Source organism: Ylistrum balloti, unplaced genomic scaffold (genome assembly GCF_031769215.1).
Source record: "Ylistrum balloti isolate Yb309-2 unplaced genomic scaffold, AGI_CSIRO_Ybal_v1 Utg370840, whole genome shotgun sequence".
Taxonomy (NCBI): domain Eukaryota; kingdom Metazoa; phylum Mollusca; class Bivalvia; order Pectinida; family Pectinidae; genus Ylistrum; species Ylistrum balloti.
In genome coordinates this window covers 2,050,322-2,069,210 of record NW_026782484.1, presented here as the reverse complement: position 1 = coordinate 2,069,210, position 18,889 = coordinate 2,050,322, and the positions used below count along the sequence as shown (strand labels likewise).

Sequence of the window (18,889 nt, the reverse complement as noted above, 5' to 3'; positions counted from 1 at the left end):
TGACTTTTTATGACGGGTGGCGTCGATAGCAGAATATGCTTACCGTCACGGGACACATTGGATCCGTGTTCGAAACCATACTCATACTCAAACATACATATTGTACGCAGGCTTAGTAACTAAGGTGATGAATCTTATATCCAAATTCATATTTTCCAATAATTTGTAAAAGACTTCAAATGAAATATTATTGTTTTAAGTGTTTAGAGTTTCTTTATTTCTATTTCAAGAACTAAATGAGTTTTAAAAAACCTGGACTGAGTACATAATTTCATGCTTGAACATCAGAATGATCACGAACAAGTCTCAATGAAGTACAAGTCCGTGGACTGACTTTACACCGACTTAGATATATATCTAATATCGAAGTCCGTGGTTCAAACCTTCCCTTAGTTTAATTGAATTTGAGTGTGCGCGAGATTCTGTTGTCCAATGGGTATTTTTCTTTAACATTGTTCTAATGAGTGATATAGCTAGTAAGTCTTGAATATATCATTTTGATGACAATTCTTCTGGTGGTTTATTTCTGCAATTATCATACACATAGATAAATTCGGCTGTCTACAAGCTATTTTAATCACACTTTTCATTGGTGTTAACATGCTTAAAGTCATATCATTATCTAACCCAAAAAAATATTTTTATTTGGATTCACTCACTTATCGCTTCACAAAGTTTCGTTTCGCTAGTGAGTCTGTAAATTTAATTTACCAATATCTTGACATAATCTTCCGCGCGAACACTACGTGAAAAGTGTATACAATGAAACAGAAAATAGTTCTTCATTGATTAGCTGTACATTAATGTTTTGTTGCCTGATTCGCATAACTATTGTCTGACTTGCAAAAGAGAAGTATAGATAGGTTAAGAAAATGTAATATATTTGCTAAAAGATATTATTTAAAATCTGGGTTATTTTTCTCACTGTAGTGTCCCGAAGACTGGCATAAAGAGTGTTGGGTTCTGTAACGTAATGGCGACATACACTGCCGCACCAAACTACACAAGTTCTATGGATTCTTATCGACCTACGAATCAGTCTGGAGCGATTAACAATTCCTCAAGTCCTACTCAAAGACAGGATTCAGCGGATTCTAATTCTTCCAGAGGTCATGTCAGCTTCACTAAGCCAAATCGGGACGAAGAAAAGGAAAAACGACAGAAGTATTTGACAGCGCGTTACGGACAACACCAAATGATGTTGATTCGCAAACGATTGGCTGTTGAAGATTGGTTATATGAACAACTAAGGGACCTTTATGAGTGTGAGGTAAGTACTTAACGTGTTTGGACAATTATTTCTGTTTCTTTTCAATTAATGAACTAATTCATCTACGGGATCGTCCGGCATCATCGCTTGCTGCAGTGGCTGCAGGCAAGCAGAGACGTTCATTGTTTGTGACGGGACACTTGGACTCGATGTAACCATGGATTTGAATTTGTGTATCTAATTTAAGTCATAACTTGAGCAGAAAAGACATTTCGTCTGTTACCAAGTTATTATATAAAGTTCCAGTGGAAAAGGACGAGTCCCATTTATTTCCAAAAATCACAGGATTTTCATTCATGATAATTGTCTTTCCTTTATATGTTCAGTTTAAAAATGATATTACTAATAATAGTTTCCTTATTACAGCCTGTGTATCAATTAGAAATTATTTTTTCCCCAAGTTGGAAGTCCATTTCCATACAATATTGCATACACCATTGAATTGTTATCCAGAAGTTCCTATCTACATAGAACTTGAACAAAAAGTTACACTGTTATTGTTGATTGAAGACCACATGTGAATAATGTGTGTAAAATGTACATCATTCCGATGTGACAGTGAAGTGCTGTATTAATGTGCTCGACTGACACATGTCAGACGGTTGCGATGTCAGTTTGCTCGGTAGCTTCCTGTATGGTATGTTTGTCCTATAAAGAAAACACCTCTCCTTTCATCATGTGTTACAACACATTGCATTGACTTCCGACTTCCGAAACATGTGTCAATAACATGAAAAAGTGCTTTTTGTTACAAAAAGAATAAGGTTTCTATTCCTTAACTATACATGTGCGCAGACGTCCTTTTCAGATTATTTTGAGACATTTTTCCTTTATTTCACCCCAGTGAATTTTCTTTGTTAAGTTATATATATACTGTTTGTTAACTTTAAAATAGTTGATAAAGCACACAAAAAAATACACATTTCGGGTGAAAATTGGTAGGTAGAGGTAGCAATTTTTTTTCTTTGTTTATTTTATAGAAAAAAAAAAGAACTTCAATATTTTGTTTTATCACATTGAACAAAGTGTTTCTCCAAACGGGTATGAACTCTCCAGAATGGAGTTTGAATTTCATAATATGAACATGAAAAAGTATGTTTGAATGGATGAACTGAAATTATCTTAGAGGTAGGTGATAACACGATCTAGGATCAGTGAAAAAACCTAGATAAGAGCAGTAGGCTGTGATTCCGATTGAACTTGTTTGCCTAAATGTATGTAGTATTTTATTCATAAAAAAAACAAGGAAACCGAATTAGTCTAAAAACATTCTTCAAAAACAATGTCATATTTTTATTTAACATAATATATCTAAAATCAAATAAAAATACTCTGAAGTCATTTTATTAATTTATTTTGATGACATTATTTGTATTAAATGCATATGTCATTTTCATGAAAAACAAGCAAATACTTTCATTTTGTTCAGTGATTATTTGTCTTAAAGGACATACTAGAATTCACATTAATTATGGTTGTAAAATTAAACGAAATTAAGACATAAGTTTTAATAGTAAATAACCATTTAAGTTGTTGCATTGTAATGTGAATCTCAGCTGAAAGATTAAATTTGAGTATAAGACATGTACTTTTCAATGCAAGCATTAACTGACTCAATATTAAGGCTGCTGTGCTTTTATTATAACCTCAAGTGAAATATAAACAAGGACTGCCTTTATATTTATGATACTGTTGATGTAGTTAACACTGTATTACAAAGTACATGTGTAATTTATTACTATACTGCACACACCACAGAGGTTAATACACATAAAAAAAACGATGTATTACTTAGTTCTACATTATTAGTCATCTTTATTCAAGTCCAAGTATCAAAGTTGAAACTAAAGGCAGATAGTAGATACACAGTGGAATTCTTAAACTCTGATCATTGGTGTTAACTGGACAATAACATACTGCAGAGTAGAATAATGCTTTGAATAATTTATGTTTGGAATATTTTCCAAAAACATACCAGACATTTTTCTTTAATAATGTTAGTCAATATCATCAGCTGAATTTCAAATAGATAAATATCATTGACATTTAAAATATATAGATGTATTCTGTATAAGTGTATATTATTGTATGCTACAATTATCCTTAGAGACCAGTGAGTTTGTCCCTAATGTACACGTACTTAGTATACCTTGGTAGGTATTACTGTAATGTAAACATCACAATAACTGTAAAGTATTAAGTCTACCCTGCTTAGTACTGAGTGAATACAGGAGACAGTGTTAGCCTGTAGGTATTGGTAATGTAAACTCACCAATAACCCTATGCCACAAGTACTGAGTAAAGGAGACAGCACAGAAAACCTGTTTACAATACCATTGCTATATCTTTGAACAGTAGCCTTTGTCTGTGGTATGTTTGTATTTATCTAGTTTATTGTATTATAGGTGGAGTAATTCTGTGATAGTGGTAAGATAATGCAATAAAGGGTTGGCCATCTGGTATCTGGAGTTTTTCACACAGACCATGAAATCTGATAATAACAAACCTGTACCTTTTAACAATCTCTGCAATAATATTCATAATTGTCCTTCAATAATTTTCAACTGCCTATCTTCAAAAACTGCAATAGAACAATTATGTATGCATACAAAATGACAGAAAAGGGAATTTCACATGCTATTTCATTTTAAAATGCTAGATAATGCCTGTCCACTGATTCAGCTTTAAAATCTTCGACTTCAAAAGCAGTTTCTTCTTGGTCTAGTAAAATTTTATACCATACACTTTGGGTGGACTGGGTATATATTACAATGAGACTTAAATGGTGCTGGAATTTTTTAATTGTATTAGTGTAAAATTAAACCAGTGAGTTCCAGGAATACAAAAAAGACTATTAGATGTAAGTTTAACATCTTGCACATACCAAAGTTTTGAAATATGAAACCTTTTATTTTGAGGTGTGAAAATGTGTTGTATCATAAGAAACACAAGACTGATAACATGAAGGTAAATGTATGACTAACACTAATGCCATGATACAAGCACTGATTCATGGTAGATTTTGATCATGTCTACGCATTCAGAATGTCACCTAGGTACTTTTGGATTCCAAATCCCCTTGAGGTGTATAACTCTTTCTCTGTATGAGTGATATCAAATAGCGATGGATTAAAATAACTGTTAAATTTATTGTCTGTGCGTGCCACTAACATGTTTAGGAAGGGATCAAAGATGATAGGCACAATGGCCAGAGAAATCCTGTTATATTCATTGTGAATATAATCTTTACATCCACAGTCTGCCACCTTTATCTGCTCCATGTTATAAAAATAAGGTTACAGATCAATATGTTACTGTAACAGAAATAAAGTTTAATGGTTTCCTGTCTTTTTATTGGTCTAACCTAGTAATAATGTAAAAAAAGTTCATGTTCACATCTCCTGGTTTTCAGTGTTGGGATGAAATGTCAACAACTCTGTGAATGTATTCAAATCTTGTTTAAATTTGAAAAGTGTCACACAAATTTCCACCTGGGTAAATAAAACGTTGATTTCCTTTCCATTGAAAAAGGGCGGATGTACTTGACACCTTTTTTTGTTGTGATAAAAACAGGATTATAAGCATATATTTTATTTAACAGTTACCAAATAAGGTCATTGCACTACTGACGGTTAAACACAGAACAGAATGGTTTTTAATTTATTGATTTTTTTTATTTCAAAATGAAAATTTTCATGTCTGCTTGTGATAAAAACATTGAATGTTTGTGTACGAGTAGACAGGTCCCTGTCCCTAGAATCTTGACATTACAAAAATGAAAATTAGATCCCTTGGATCTTGGTATCTTAATAAATTTTCAAAATCTGCAAAAACTTATGGATTGCTAGCTACAGTCAGACTAAGCTACATGCCAAAAAAGGTTGTGTTTTTTTAAATTTATTACATGCAGATGAATGGAAATGCAGTCATATAGCTTTGAACAAAAGTGGTTTTAACTGTTACCCAGTCATCATTTGTCTGATTATGTGGATAAGAGGTCTCTTTATCACAATGCAACTCTTCTTTTGATGACATGTGTATTGATCTGGCTAAATGAAAAAACGAGAACTCATGAAGCAACCAATTATTAAATATGACACCAATTACAGAGAGTGAGAGATTTTCTCATTTGATATTGTCATTTTCAAATTAGTATCAGTGTCATTTTAAAAAATATCTGAAAGTTTAACGAGTTACATGCTTCCTGTTCAAATAGAATTGAGAAACAGTCATTAACATCAGTTGACAGTTTATAGAAGGTCTCCCTGTACATTTCCAGTACTGTCTAGTTTTTGTCCATATTAGTTGGTTATTACATAAATGGTCTAGTTATTAGCAATCACTTTTGAAGTTTGTGCACATACACATTTTATGATTACAAGGAAGACTATGATATCAAGTTGGATCCACCAGGTATAGAAAGTTGTGAGAGACATGGTGACAATAATAGCTGACATTATTTCAGTCTCGTTGACATCTAGCTAATTATAGTGCAAATCAAACTATCCTGTGTCTGTGTCTATAGGTCAGAGTTGAGGAAATTGTTCCTGAATTAGATTGTTGGTAGGTAATTATTTTTCTGACATCTATAGATCCTACCCATGCAGGTAAATAAATATTTAGATTCATATTATTCTGTGGGTCAGAGGGTATGATTCTATTATTTCAATTTATAATAAATTAGGTTGAATGGTTGTGTGTCGTTATTTACTGTTGTTTTTTTTTTATTTCTCTCCAATAAATTTGAGATTTTTCTTGTAAAACCAATTTTCATGATGTAATACTTACCAAAACTTTAGTATGCAAGTAAGTGATTGCTAGTTATGTAAGTTATAGAAATGTTAGTCTTTTCTTTTGTGAAATGATATTAAGTATACTGTCAAGATGACTAATTTTACCTGAGGCACAAGTTGTCTTTATTGTGTTTACACTCAGCACAATGTTGCCAAGGGGTGGCTATGACTTGTTTATTGAGCAAAAGCTATCTGGCTACTACACCTGAATTAATAATAGTGAGGTGAGGATCTACAAGTGTTTTATTTTATTTAAAGAGTTTTGTGTCCTCTATTATGCCCTTTCAGCCTTTCAGTGGACGATACCTGTGTTTATTGTGGTCGGGTAATGGGGAGTCATAGTGTGAGGTGAGACAAGTTCCAGGAAACAGCCTGTCCTGTGGCTTCAACACACCTCAACATCTCACCTGTGATGTACTGTTTACCTGTTGTGTCACCTAACAGGATGATTCAAGTGTAATAACAGGACAGTAAACACTCACTTTTGGCCTGGCAGGATATCCAAACAGGATTCTGTGGATTTAAAAAAGACAATGTCATGTTTCACCAATTAAAAAAAAGTGACAGATTTTAAACATTTTATATGTTTTACTTCAATACGTACTTTGGTTTAGTTACGTAAGGCAATATGTTGCACTTAATTTCATGACCGAGGTTTTACTTTACCTGTGAAGTTTGTTCGGTCTAGCATTCTATCGTGCATTCTGTATGAGTATACATGGTCAGAATATAGATATCACAAATCATACTTTCCACACCTTCTTTTAAAAGGTTGCAACAGGAAGTATCTTTCCTTAGAGTTTTATATCATCTAGATTTATATGGTCTTTTCTGGCCTTTAAAACCTGACGAGTCACACACTTGGAATCTGTTGTTATATCATTGCTGTATTTAGACTGCAACCATTATACAGGAATTTACTTTTTATTGAAAATTTATAAAATTATTAATTCTAAAGATCAGTATCAGATAGATCCACAGCAGATATGATTTTAAAACTTCAGAGCATATATTTTCCTAAAATGTTTCAGAAAATATATGCTTAGAAGTTTTTAAATCATATCGGTCTTCCTGTAAGCTTTATGTTTTCATTGTACAGTTTTCTATTAAAAGAAAATTAGAAAGAAACTAAACAGATATTATGTACATATTTCACAGGCTGCCATTTAGTCCTGGTTCAATTCATAGATCATGAGATGGCTAACATATAGGATTTGGACAGAGTGGTATATTTTTAGTCATCAAGAAGTGTAAAAATAAGCACAGCTAACTCATTGAGGTTAACAGGATTTAGATGGAGTGGTATGATCAGTAGCAGTCTTATTTAAAAGTTGAGAACCACAAATAGATAAATAGATCATAGTTAAATCAGACAAGAATGTTATGTTCAACCTTCAATGTAAAGAACAATAATGTGTTGTGATCCAAAAGTACAAGAAGTGCAATTTCAACTGATTATTGTTATATTCAAGGGCTTGGTTTCTGTCGTCTCCCCAAATCTTCCTATCCTAAGGCGTTGTCTCACCAACAAATGTTGATGTTCTATCAATAATTCAGAGTAATCTTATATAATTTAATGCATGTAAAAACACCAAGGTTGTGATGTTGGAAACACTGTGAAGGTATTTTGGCCAATGCTTTCAAAATTTTCTATTCATACCTCAGATTTTCCAAAAAACAATTTAGTGTTTTTTGTACCTGATATATAGATAGGCAAAGAATGATGTTCAATAAATTCTGTAAGTCAGTACACATTAAATATCTATTAGCTATTTATAACAGAAAGTGAAATCTAGATGTTGTCATTTGAATAACATTTTTGATACTTTCAGGAATACTGTGAGGTAGTAAATTGTGATGGATAGGATACTATATTGATTTTGATGACCAGAATGGACACAGTATGGTCTATTGTTCTCACATATAGATTTTTTGGAACAAGTGCTTGTTTCATTAGTCATATGAAATTGATTTTGGTATTGATTAGTTTGTCAAAGGTAACAAATTCTGTTTGGGTATCAATGTCTGAAACAAGAGTAATTAGTCTGCATTCATTGCTTAAGATATCTGGTAATTCTTCAATATTCTAGCTGTTGAATCTCTTGTTATCTGTGTGTGATCTGATCAGGTCATTCAATATATCTGTAGGTGTATTAACGGAAGGCATTTTCTCACTTATCAAAACATTGGCACCAAGCCAAGGGAAGATAACTCAGTATTTGGTAAACTCTCGCTGATAAGGCATGTAATATACTATAATACACTACCTGAAAGGATTGACTGTACAAATATAATCAGGTACCCTGCTACACAGTTACCCATATACTGAGAACCAGGTTAAATTGCTATGGGTAATAAATAGGAAAGATGATTCACACCAGAATTCTTAAAAATGTTTAAAACATTATTTATTCAGCAATAAGTCCATACCTGGTAATATTCAACCCCATCAAACACAGTTCGATAGAGATTTTAATGTTTGTCTTGTATTCCTTATGTGTTGGCAACGAGGGCTTAGTTCTGGACAATGCTATACAGACAACTTCATTCAGTTTGAGTATAGAAGCATTTTTTTATTCTGTACTAAATTTTTGTATTGCACTTAAATATAAGGGAGTCTGTTACTAGGTAAAACCTATTGCTTATATTCACTTCATTCAACAGACCTTGTAATGTGGTAAGCATGTGGTATATTTATCACTTTTTATCTTGTCTATAACCCTAGCCAAAATATAAAATCATAATTTGAAACAACTATTGTTTAGTTGCCATAAATCTCAATACATATTAGTTCAAGATGATAGAATGTTTTAATCAAAATTAAATGTTATGCTCTTTAATCCTGTTAAATTTGCTGAATATTAAACACCTTGTGACTTGCTGATAGTTCTTCAAAGCAGCATGAAAAAAATGGCCTGTTTGCATTTACAGTGAAACTTGAATGCAAATCATTGTACTTTCAAAAAGAAATAGATATCTGAAGTTAGATAAAGATATAAAATTTGGCAAACTTTCAGAGAGAGGCATAAATGAGATACAAATTTACATGTCCAGAATGACTATATAATGTATACTGTTCATTGCTTCATGTATATGAGTGAGCATGTGTGGGAATTTTCAGTAGAATTGACAGCAATAGTTTAACAGTACTGAATTCAATCACAACGCTGTGTTAAAGGGTGACTAATGTACAGGGTGAGAACATGCGACAAAAATCAATACCTAGTGAATAAAAAAAATCATCATTCTCAATGGTTCGAAGTACTTGTGTTGTAATTTGTGTCATGATAGCATCGATGTTGCAGTCCCATGGGAGAAATTTGGTTAGATCTCCGTTCATTGAGCTATTTGAAATGTCTCTGAAGTCATCTGCTCTGCTGATTTTCCTTGATGGCATTTCCTGATCTTGTAAGGATGCAACTTTGGCATTTCAGTATCCATCTGTGTTCATTATAGCTCACAGGCGAGACAGAAATAGGAGATGTGTAGCAGAAGTAATAAGATTTAAATCACATTTGATCCTTCAGATTTACATATAGAGATGCAGTATTTTCTTATAATGTTTAATCCATATTGTAGAATATAGGTATCTCTTTAATGTTCACATTGTAATTAGTTAGTAAAGCTGAAAAAAGACAATTAGGAATTCTAATTGATATTGCTGTTTTAAGCTGTATTTTTTTCTTTTTCTAAGGAATGACTCAAAAGACATTATTTGCCTTCCTTTTCAATAATGTTGAGATTTTTTTTCCTAAATACATGCAATGCTAGGATTGGGGAGATAATGATGGTTTCTAAGTCAAGAAAAGGATTTTGTTGTATCGACTGACTCGATGATAAAGGATATATTCTACTACAAGTTTGCTTTTTAGGGGTTGTCTAGAAACTTCTTATGAGGTATAGCATATATATAAAATACAAGTTGCTGTAGAGCTAATTAAGGTGTACTAAAACTTTATTGGCCTTGTTCCCTACTAAATTAACTGTGTTAATATTTTTGTTTTAGTTTAAAACATATATTAAAATATACAAGGCACTGCGTGTAATCAGCTTACAGTTTAAAAATCATTAACTTTTGCTACAATTTCCAACATTATAAAAAAGTAATAGTCACCTATTGTGAGATTTAATGTGCTGAAAATTGAAAATGATAAAAAAACAAGTATGAAAATGTACAAGAATTCAAGGACCTGATAACACTAATTATAAATCCATTTGACAATAAGCCCTTGTTGAGTACTAAGCCTATCATTAGCTATTGCAGTTTCAGTACAAATTGAACAGTTGCGCAATTTTAATTGCTATAGCAGACTTTCCTCCTAAATATGACTCAAATGTTGTGTTTTGGCCCCTGGGCTTATTACAGGAAAATTATAGTATGTAGAAAACAGAACAGGATTGATAGATTTAATGTGATGTTGACTGAATCAGTCATTTTGTACATATTTTTAACATTTTATGCAAACGTTAAAAAATCTTCAATGCAACATATTGTGAAGCCTACCAATAGTACCGTATTTTCCGGATTGTAAGCCGAACTATTTTCCTTGTGTGTCGGGCATGCAGCTTATATGTGGACAGTAAAAAAATCTGCAGAAAAAAAGTGGAGCATACCAGTATGAGACGGTACTGCTTTTTTCAAGAGAATCTGCCCACCACATGTTAGTGACTGATCACAGAACATGTAGAACCGTCACTTGAAATCGTGTACAGGATGATTTGAAGATTGCAATATAAAGTGTCATTATCATGGATTTAATTAATGATACCTTTTAATATGGATCACTATAAGATCTTCTTCACTTTGGTAGTTATTTCAGTTATTACAAGATGGCATAGCAGAACTTTACAATAGCCATCGGACCCAGGGATCGATAGGTCATTGGGTTATAGGTCAAATTCTAGAAAAACAGCCATGCTTGGTTATGTTATGTAAATTGCAAGAAGATATAATATGGGACTATGAGAATTTTGTCAGCAGTCTTTATTAATATTTGACAGTACAGACAACGAAGAGGTGATTGTTTAGTAAACTGTACATAACAGTATACCCAATATATGTTTGTAGACAATCTTTGAAGGCCCATTCTAAATAAGATACATCTCTGCTATTTTATGTAATTTGAATCATCACAATATTTTTTTTAAAATCGAGTAAAGGATCATTGTGCATAATTCATTCGTAAACTTTATTGAATGTTAGACTGATGATCTTGATTCAACAAATTTTGGTCAACATAATGGTTACCACATCATAAGAAAGGATACAGCTTATATTCTGGTGCGGCTAATATGTGGATCAAATAGGAAAAAATCATGAAAATTGTCTCTATGGCCTATATACTGGTGCAACTTATATCCCAGAAAATATGGTAAGCAGATTCCAGGGAAACATTCAAGTTATCAAAATGATAATCAGTGTTTTACAGGACTTCACAATGTTTTTGCCACTATTGTACTTATGATTAATTAACGGTGATTAATGTGGTATCATAGATATTGTACAAGTGAACAACACACACCTTTTGATATGAAGACAAGAGATTTTATTTGATACGAAACTAAAAGGGGCAAACAGTACATTTAACTGCATCATACAGCTGTTTCATCCTTTTAGGACACATTGGTGATACTAAGGCCCTGAATTTTGAAGCCAAGGAGAAAAATCCAAAATCTTAAAAATAAATGTCCTAGTCTAGTGAGTTGCACTATCTTCATAATATGATAGATTTCACTATTTTTATAAGTTATAGATGAAGTGAAAATCATGGAAGAAACATTTATGAAAATGGAGTTGAAAATGGTTAAGCTAATAGAACTACAGGCATGTAAGGCTTGGTGAATTTTTAGGGATTGTCACTTTTTAGATATCACCAATGGATGTCTTTGTGATTACACAAATGTTGTTAAGTTCTCCCACCATCATTACACTATTGGACTTTGGTTACATACAACCATACTTCAGAAAAAAAGAGTTAGATCTTGACTTGAATGAGCAAATCAATTCAGCAATTACTTAAGTGGGCCATATCAGTAGTAACAAAGGATGGAATTGAAAGAAGAATCATGTTCCTGAAGATATCTAGATTAACTTCCACAAGAAAAATCTTCCCAACCACTTATGATATGGTCATGCAGATTTTAAGGAACACCCTATTCAAGGTTCAAGCCAGTCTTATCATTCTGCTATCAGTTCAGATTCCATGCTGAGAACACCATCTACATGTGTGTACTTGTAATATGTGATAAATGTGGAGAAAACATACTTCGACAAGTGGGAAAATTAACTTGGTTGCTCCATGTATGTATAAAGAAATACCTGACATTACCTGGGTGACATAAGCTTGGCTGCTGCCTGCTGTGCCCTATCAGCTAGGTAAAAGGATGTAGTAGGGAATATATAGGAAGTGGCCATCAGCTTAGCTGGCCAGGTGGATGAAAACTTGGGATATATAGTGGGAAATTTCGGGAATAGGGTGTGAGTGTTAGGTGCAGATAGGGTGCCCAGGTTTATCTGTACTCAGTGAGGTAGGTACACTCCTAGCTTAGACCAGAAATAAAATAGAAAAGTCAAGCTTTTCAGTGTGTGAAATCTGTTTGTATACACAAATATCCAAAAATAGAGCCAAGTATTGTCAAACATCAATATGGTACTTTGATGTCACGATCCAATGTGTAATCTAATCAAAAGGTGTGTAGTTCAACATACGTGGCAATATTTAATTCATGTCCTCATTTATATTTACATGACAATTATTCCTGCATTATCAAGTTTGTATTTAGTACACTTGGACTAAAAGAAGCAAGGCCATCAGGTTTCCTTATGTCCTATCTATTACATACTGCACTTTTGTCCAGTAAATCAAAATCTTTTAGGAGAGACTGTCCCATTTATCCACATGTTGTATATCATCTATCAAAAGAATATACAAATATTTCACGTTGACACATGTAGTGCCATTCATTAATAATTAAGTATAGTAGATACAATTTTACAAAGGGAGTGGGGACACTACGTTAACCAGTAATTTAATCAGCCTGGTAATTAATAAGTTCATCTATGTATGTAGTCTGTGATGTAAAGTTATAATCCAATGCAGTTTCATTGTTCTGTCCCATCCCTTCATGTTGAGTATAAAGTAATGTATTGGGCGATTGTAGGATAAATACAGCACATTGTGAGGATTGTAACCTTGATAGATCAAAATCTCAATTATAAAAAAGCAAAGTTTCAAAAATATTACATTGCTATCAAGTCTTGCTAAATGTGTTTTTATTCCTTAAGTAGTACTTACTCCAAGTGGCCATTGTTTTCCCTATATAAAAAATGGAATTGGTAAAAGTCATGGAAATAATTACAAATATGAAAAATAAAACTATATGGATCATGAAATGGAATCAATGCTGTGTTTGTTTCCCTGTGTACAAATGGAATTTATGAAAGACATGAAAATTATTATAAATATAATAAAACTTTAAAGATAATGAAATGGAATCAATGCTGAGTTTGTTTCCCTGTGTAAAAATGGAATTCATATTAAACATGGAAATAATCACAAGTAAAAGAAGCTATATAGATAGTAAAATGAAATCAATGCTGAGTTGTGTTTGAAGGAGAACTACTGCCCTTGATAGTTAACTGGTGAAAATGTCAATAATGCACTAAGGAAGTAGAATGTTTTATGTTGAATTTCATGATCTGGTGAATATCTCAATCTGAAGTGAGTCTGTTGCCCTTTATCATTGAAATGTTATGAAGGTTTCGATTCTCGATATCCTGTATGTATATCAGGCAGTCTTGAATTTTGCACAGGGTCTCTTTCAGACTGTTTGATGTATATACAAGCAAATCATGGATTCGGTTTAAGGTTTGCTTAACCTCCCAGGCTGTGTTAAAAAATCAATAAATAATTGGTATGGCATACCCAGAAGTGATACAATTTGGCAATTGATACCACAAAGTGGCCACATGGAACTCAGAATAGTGTGTCACTTATCATGTCTTGCAAGGTAAAATATATGTTATTTCATATTTGAAGTGTGATAGTCGTGGCCAAAATGCTTCTGTAAAAGTGAAGCATATCTGGCTAGTTATGTCTGAAAATTGAATCAACTTGAAGAGAACATGCAATGTAATATTATCTCAATATTTACCTAACAGATTTGGGTTACTGTATTCTGTTTGCATTATTAGGCTTTGGAGTGGTTCCTCAATGGCACACTGTAGTCCATTGTGTACCTCAAATCACAGGTGTTGGTTGTATTCCCAGTTTACAGAAGCACAACAAAACAATTTGCTAGAAAATGCATTTGTGAAAGGAGTTGTTAAGCATTGAAAAAATCATGAACTGAAAGATAATCATATTATAACTGTCATAACATACATTTCTTTTTGTTTATAAATGCACCTGAGAGGATCTCCTGTTTATCGCTCAATGACGAAGCCACCAGCTACTGCAAGGAGACCTGCTTAAAATGGCTCTGGCTGGTGGTGGTGGGGGTTTCATTGTAGAGACAAAACAAAATAATACCTGTGTAGGTTATGATACTGGAAATAAATGTAACGTTGATGCAGAGGAGCAAGTGATAATGTTGCATTCAACCTTTCCCAGTTCTAAGCTCTTCAACAAAATTCTCTAATTCTTGTATAAAAAAGCAACAAACATATCAATTGGTATTGATTGTATTTTCATTTTACTGTATGGGTAATATATCTGATAAGGCTGTATAATGTATTCCTGATATAGTGAAGCATATTAATGTGGAGTGTTACATGTTAAATCAAATGATTATCAAACCACAAAAACTTTGACATATTGAGAAATATTCATGTCTCACTGAAGTTCTTGTTTATTTTACGGACTTTACATTGAGAAATATTCATGTCTCACTGAAGTTCTTGTTTATTTGACGGACTTTACATTGAAAAATTTTCATGTCTCACTGAAGTTCTTGTTTATTTTACAGACTTTACATTGAGAAATATTCATGTCTCACTGAAGTTCTTGTTTATTTTACAGACTCAACATTGAGAAATATTCATGTCTCACTGAAGTTCTTAATATTTGACGGACTCAACATTGAGAAATATTCATGTCTCACTGAAGTTCTTGTTTATTTGACGGACTTTACATTGAGAAATATTCATGTCTCACTGAAGTTCTTATTAATGTGACAGACTTTACGTTCATTAATCTATGAATTCAAGTTCTTATGATAAGAATAATAATATGAATATGTGTACCCAGATTTCCCACATATACGATATCCTATAAAATATTGTAGAATTATAGGATTGTACTGGATGTTACAAAATGGGATAATTCCACATGAACGCCTTTTAAGGTGATTACTGTATTTATATACAATAGGCTTACTAGCTGGGGAGTTTCATGGATATTTATTAAGGTAGGAGACAAAACAAGTCATGTATATACCCGTTTATGGCAAAATGTAACACTGACTATGGTAATGAGATTATGGTATTGAAAAGGACAGCTTATTTCTGAATGGTACGTAAACAGTATCGAAGACGTCTGTCAAGTTTCCCAAACTGAATAATGCTGTAGATTTAGCATACTGTTAAGAAATTACAGATACATTCAATTTAATCCAAGACTGGCCAATAATTATCTGTAAACTTGAAAGCTAATTCTGTTGAAAGTTTACATGTGTATACATATATTGTGTTGGTGCGTAATGTGTTTTGTTAGTTTATTCTGAGCAACAACAAGTAAATAAAAGCATATATTTGCATTTGTAGGTTTAAACCTCCCAAAATAAATATTTTTCTGAACACATTGCAACTGAATGGCATTTTCTGCATAAATGGGGTACAACATGGTATGACAAGCAATATAATTTTAGACTTATATGTCAATAGCCTCTTGGCTGTTTATATACAATGATCCAACAGAAATTATACATTAAGAAGTTCCTAACAGAGATTCTGTGTATTGTTGTCGGAGACTTGTCGAACTGATGATTCCATGATCTGATAGGATACTGTGTTATGTTATCATGGTCACCAAGTCATCTCTGCAAATCACAGACAAAGTATTAGCATACATCACTGTAGAACCATGAAACAATAAATATCTGTGATACTTTGATCTATCATTGATTTGTTCTTAAACTCTTCAAGTGTGATAAAAACAAATGGAAAATGTAATTGTAAATTAAGAAAGTCCTTTTAAAACAACCTTTACTAATAAATTTACTAAATAGAATAATAGCAAAATGGGAAAGGAATATTGATCAGTTTGACTTGATACCTTCATGCTAATACACCTCATTTGATGCCAAATTTTTTATCAAATAAAAACTTCAATAAGTGTTAATCCAATTATCTGATATTGATGTAGTGTAATTCACTCTTAAGCAAATACAAGGAGATCATCGGAACTCATTGATGAACCCAGGTCACGACAACCTGTGTGAAACATTCACACTGCAAACTTCAGTGAGGAACCATTGTGGAAGCCCAAACAACTATATACATCCGACAAGTCATCATTATCAGGTCATTCCGATGTAACCCTGCGTGTCTCTGACCCTGCCCGAGTCTCGCACAATGTCGTTTACATAGGAATTCACAGCTTTTAGGTAGCACTGTACAACGTCAACACAGTAGTGGTATAGGGATCACTCTCTTGAAAGCCCTGTAATCAGAGTGAAATATTACAGTGGTGTGTTGAGATACTAAAAGGTCTGATAAAAAGTTCAATGTAGACCACCTGACTCCTGTTACTATAATTAACATACCTTGTTTTTGGTATTTAATTTCTTAGTTTCAGTAAATGATCTATCTAGTTAAAACACAGACATATGGCAAACTGCATCAGACTGTTTATGTAGTCATATATGAACTTAATCTTTATTTAGAAAATAAACTAAACTGATTGGTATAAGACAACGGTAAAAGAAAGCTGTTATCCCTTTCCCAAAATTGTTTATTTAATGACAGGTATACTTAATTACATACTGAAGGTGAAAAGGTTAAAGCTTGTAATTATAATGTCTTTTTTTTTCGTGCAACAAGTGTTTATTTATGTTTGGTTGTGTGTATTACAGGTAATCCAAAAAGCTCTATAAATAGCTGACTTCAGATTTATTTTAAACATGCATGTTTGCTGATGATACCTTAGGAATAAAAGTTGGTGTGAAGAGTGTTAACATTGCACTTATTTATATAGGATTCGTTTATTTATGAACAAATCAATGTACGTGTATATTCCGGGATGGCATTACTGTGATGCTTGTATGTACAAGTTCAGATAAGGAAGGAATTTTGTGTTACACACCATGACCACCTTTTTGATACAAACTCGTCAAGATCATTTTCCATTTCTTAATCCATTATTTTATTTTTACAGGATGATTCAGACGACCATAACTGCAACCTTGATATGGATGATGTATTAAATTGTGACACAGAAGCTGAAATACGAGAATATGCATCTGTAAGTATTTCTGGAATTATTTTTCATTGGCAATATAGCATAATATCTCACAGCTTTTACTGAGTCGCAACTCATTAAAAAATAATATCCAATTTGTAGCTTATAACTGACATTTTAAGCCAAGATCCGAAAAAATATAGCAGCAAACTCATATTTATCTGGCAATATAAGCCCATGTCTCATAATAAGCCCACCCTGCTGTTCAGTAAAATTAAAACCATACCGTTATCTATGGTTTGGACTATTCAGTGTTTAAATATGCTGCAGTGCAAGTGATTGTTATTTTGGTAACATCGGCAGACCATCTTTTATGTAACATTCTTCAACTCTCTGACCATTATCAACTATGCTGTGTAATACTAGGTGCACTTCGAGCTATCACAGTATTTGTCGGTAATTTATATCGCTATACTTATACATGTTTGCATGCATGGTTTGTGTATGTAAAGGCTTCACTATGACATTGAGATCCCTGGTACTACATCACTACACATGAACAACTGTTTCAGTGGCATATATCTAGTTTCTGAGATGTATACGGATTTGAATCTTCTCCATGGGAATAACAGAACAGGCAATTAAACTAGATAGTTGTATCTTAGAAATTTACCACTGGTACAGAGTAGGATCTGGTACCTATCAGTAATCGTCTGTAACAGTCTCCCATATTCAATGCAAGTTAATAATGACAAGCAGACTTGTTAAAAAATGTTAAAAACTTCAAGCTGCTTATTTCATCAATGCAACTGAAAATTTCTACAGTGCAGCTGCTACCAGTCAGTTAGCTATTTATAGTCAGCCATTGAAAATTGTATTGACAGGATTGATAGGGTCATGGCTGGTCAAATTGGAGATGGATTGTATTACATATATTTCTAGTTTTAGAGGATAAACATTCTGTAGAGCTGCGGATTCATTGATTAAGAGATGAGAACAACAACTGAAATTGTAAGGTTGACTTGTAATTGGTTTCAACAGCTGTTTATCAAATTATTTAACAACAGATATTAGAGGTTGATGTCTTTGTTTATAATAAGGCATATTAGAAAATACTAGATATGTAAACAGAACTTTTAATTGAATTAAGAATTGATCAGATCATCATTAGGATGAGATGTGACAAATCAATTAAGGTTTGCAAAGAGACATGAAACAGAAGAAAATTTTTTTTTGACAACACCAGCAAATTTAGGACAAATCTTGATCATAACACTTTTTCAATATTTCTGTTTTGGATTTAATTGAAGTAGTTTTAGCAGTTTTGTAGCAGAATCCTAGCAAGATTTTTTATTAAAGGAATGGTTTAAGATTATAAAAAAGGAAGTCTTTCTTCCTGTGTCTGGTGTTTCCTAAAACAACTGTCC

General features: G+C 32.7%; 1 protein-coding gene across 1 annotated transcript in view; it reads left to right on the top strand.

The window, feature by feature from the left end:
* LOC132558993 (protein phosphatase 1 regulatory subunit 14C-like) overlaps positions 1–18,889 on the top strand; it is a 40,348-nt gene that overhangs the window by 6,668 nt on the left and 14,791 nt on the right. The window contains exons 2-3 of the mRNA XM_060223617.1: positions 931–1,270; positions 17,439–17,525. Coding sequence (XP_060079600.1) covers positions 931–1,270; positions 17,439–17,525 — 427 coding nt within the window. The remainder of the gene's footprint in view (positions 1–930; positions 1,271–17,438; positions 17,526–18,889) is intronic.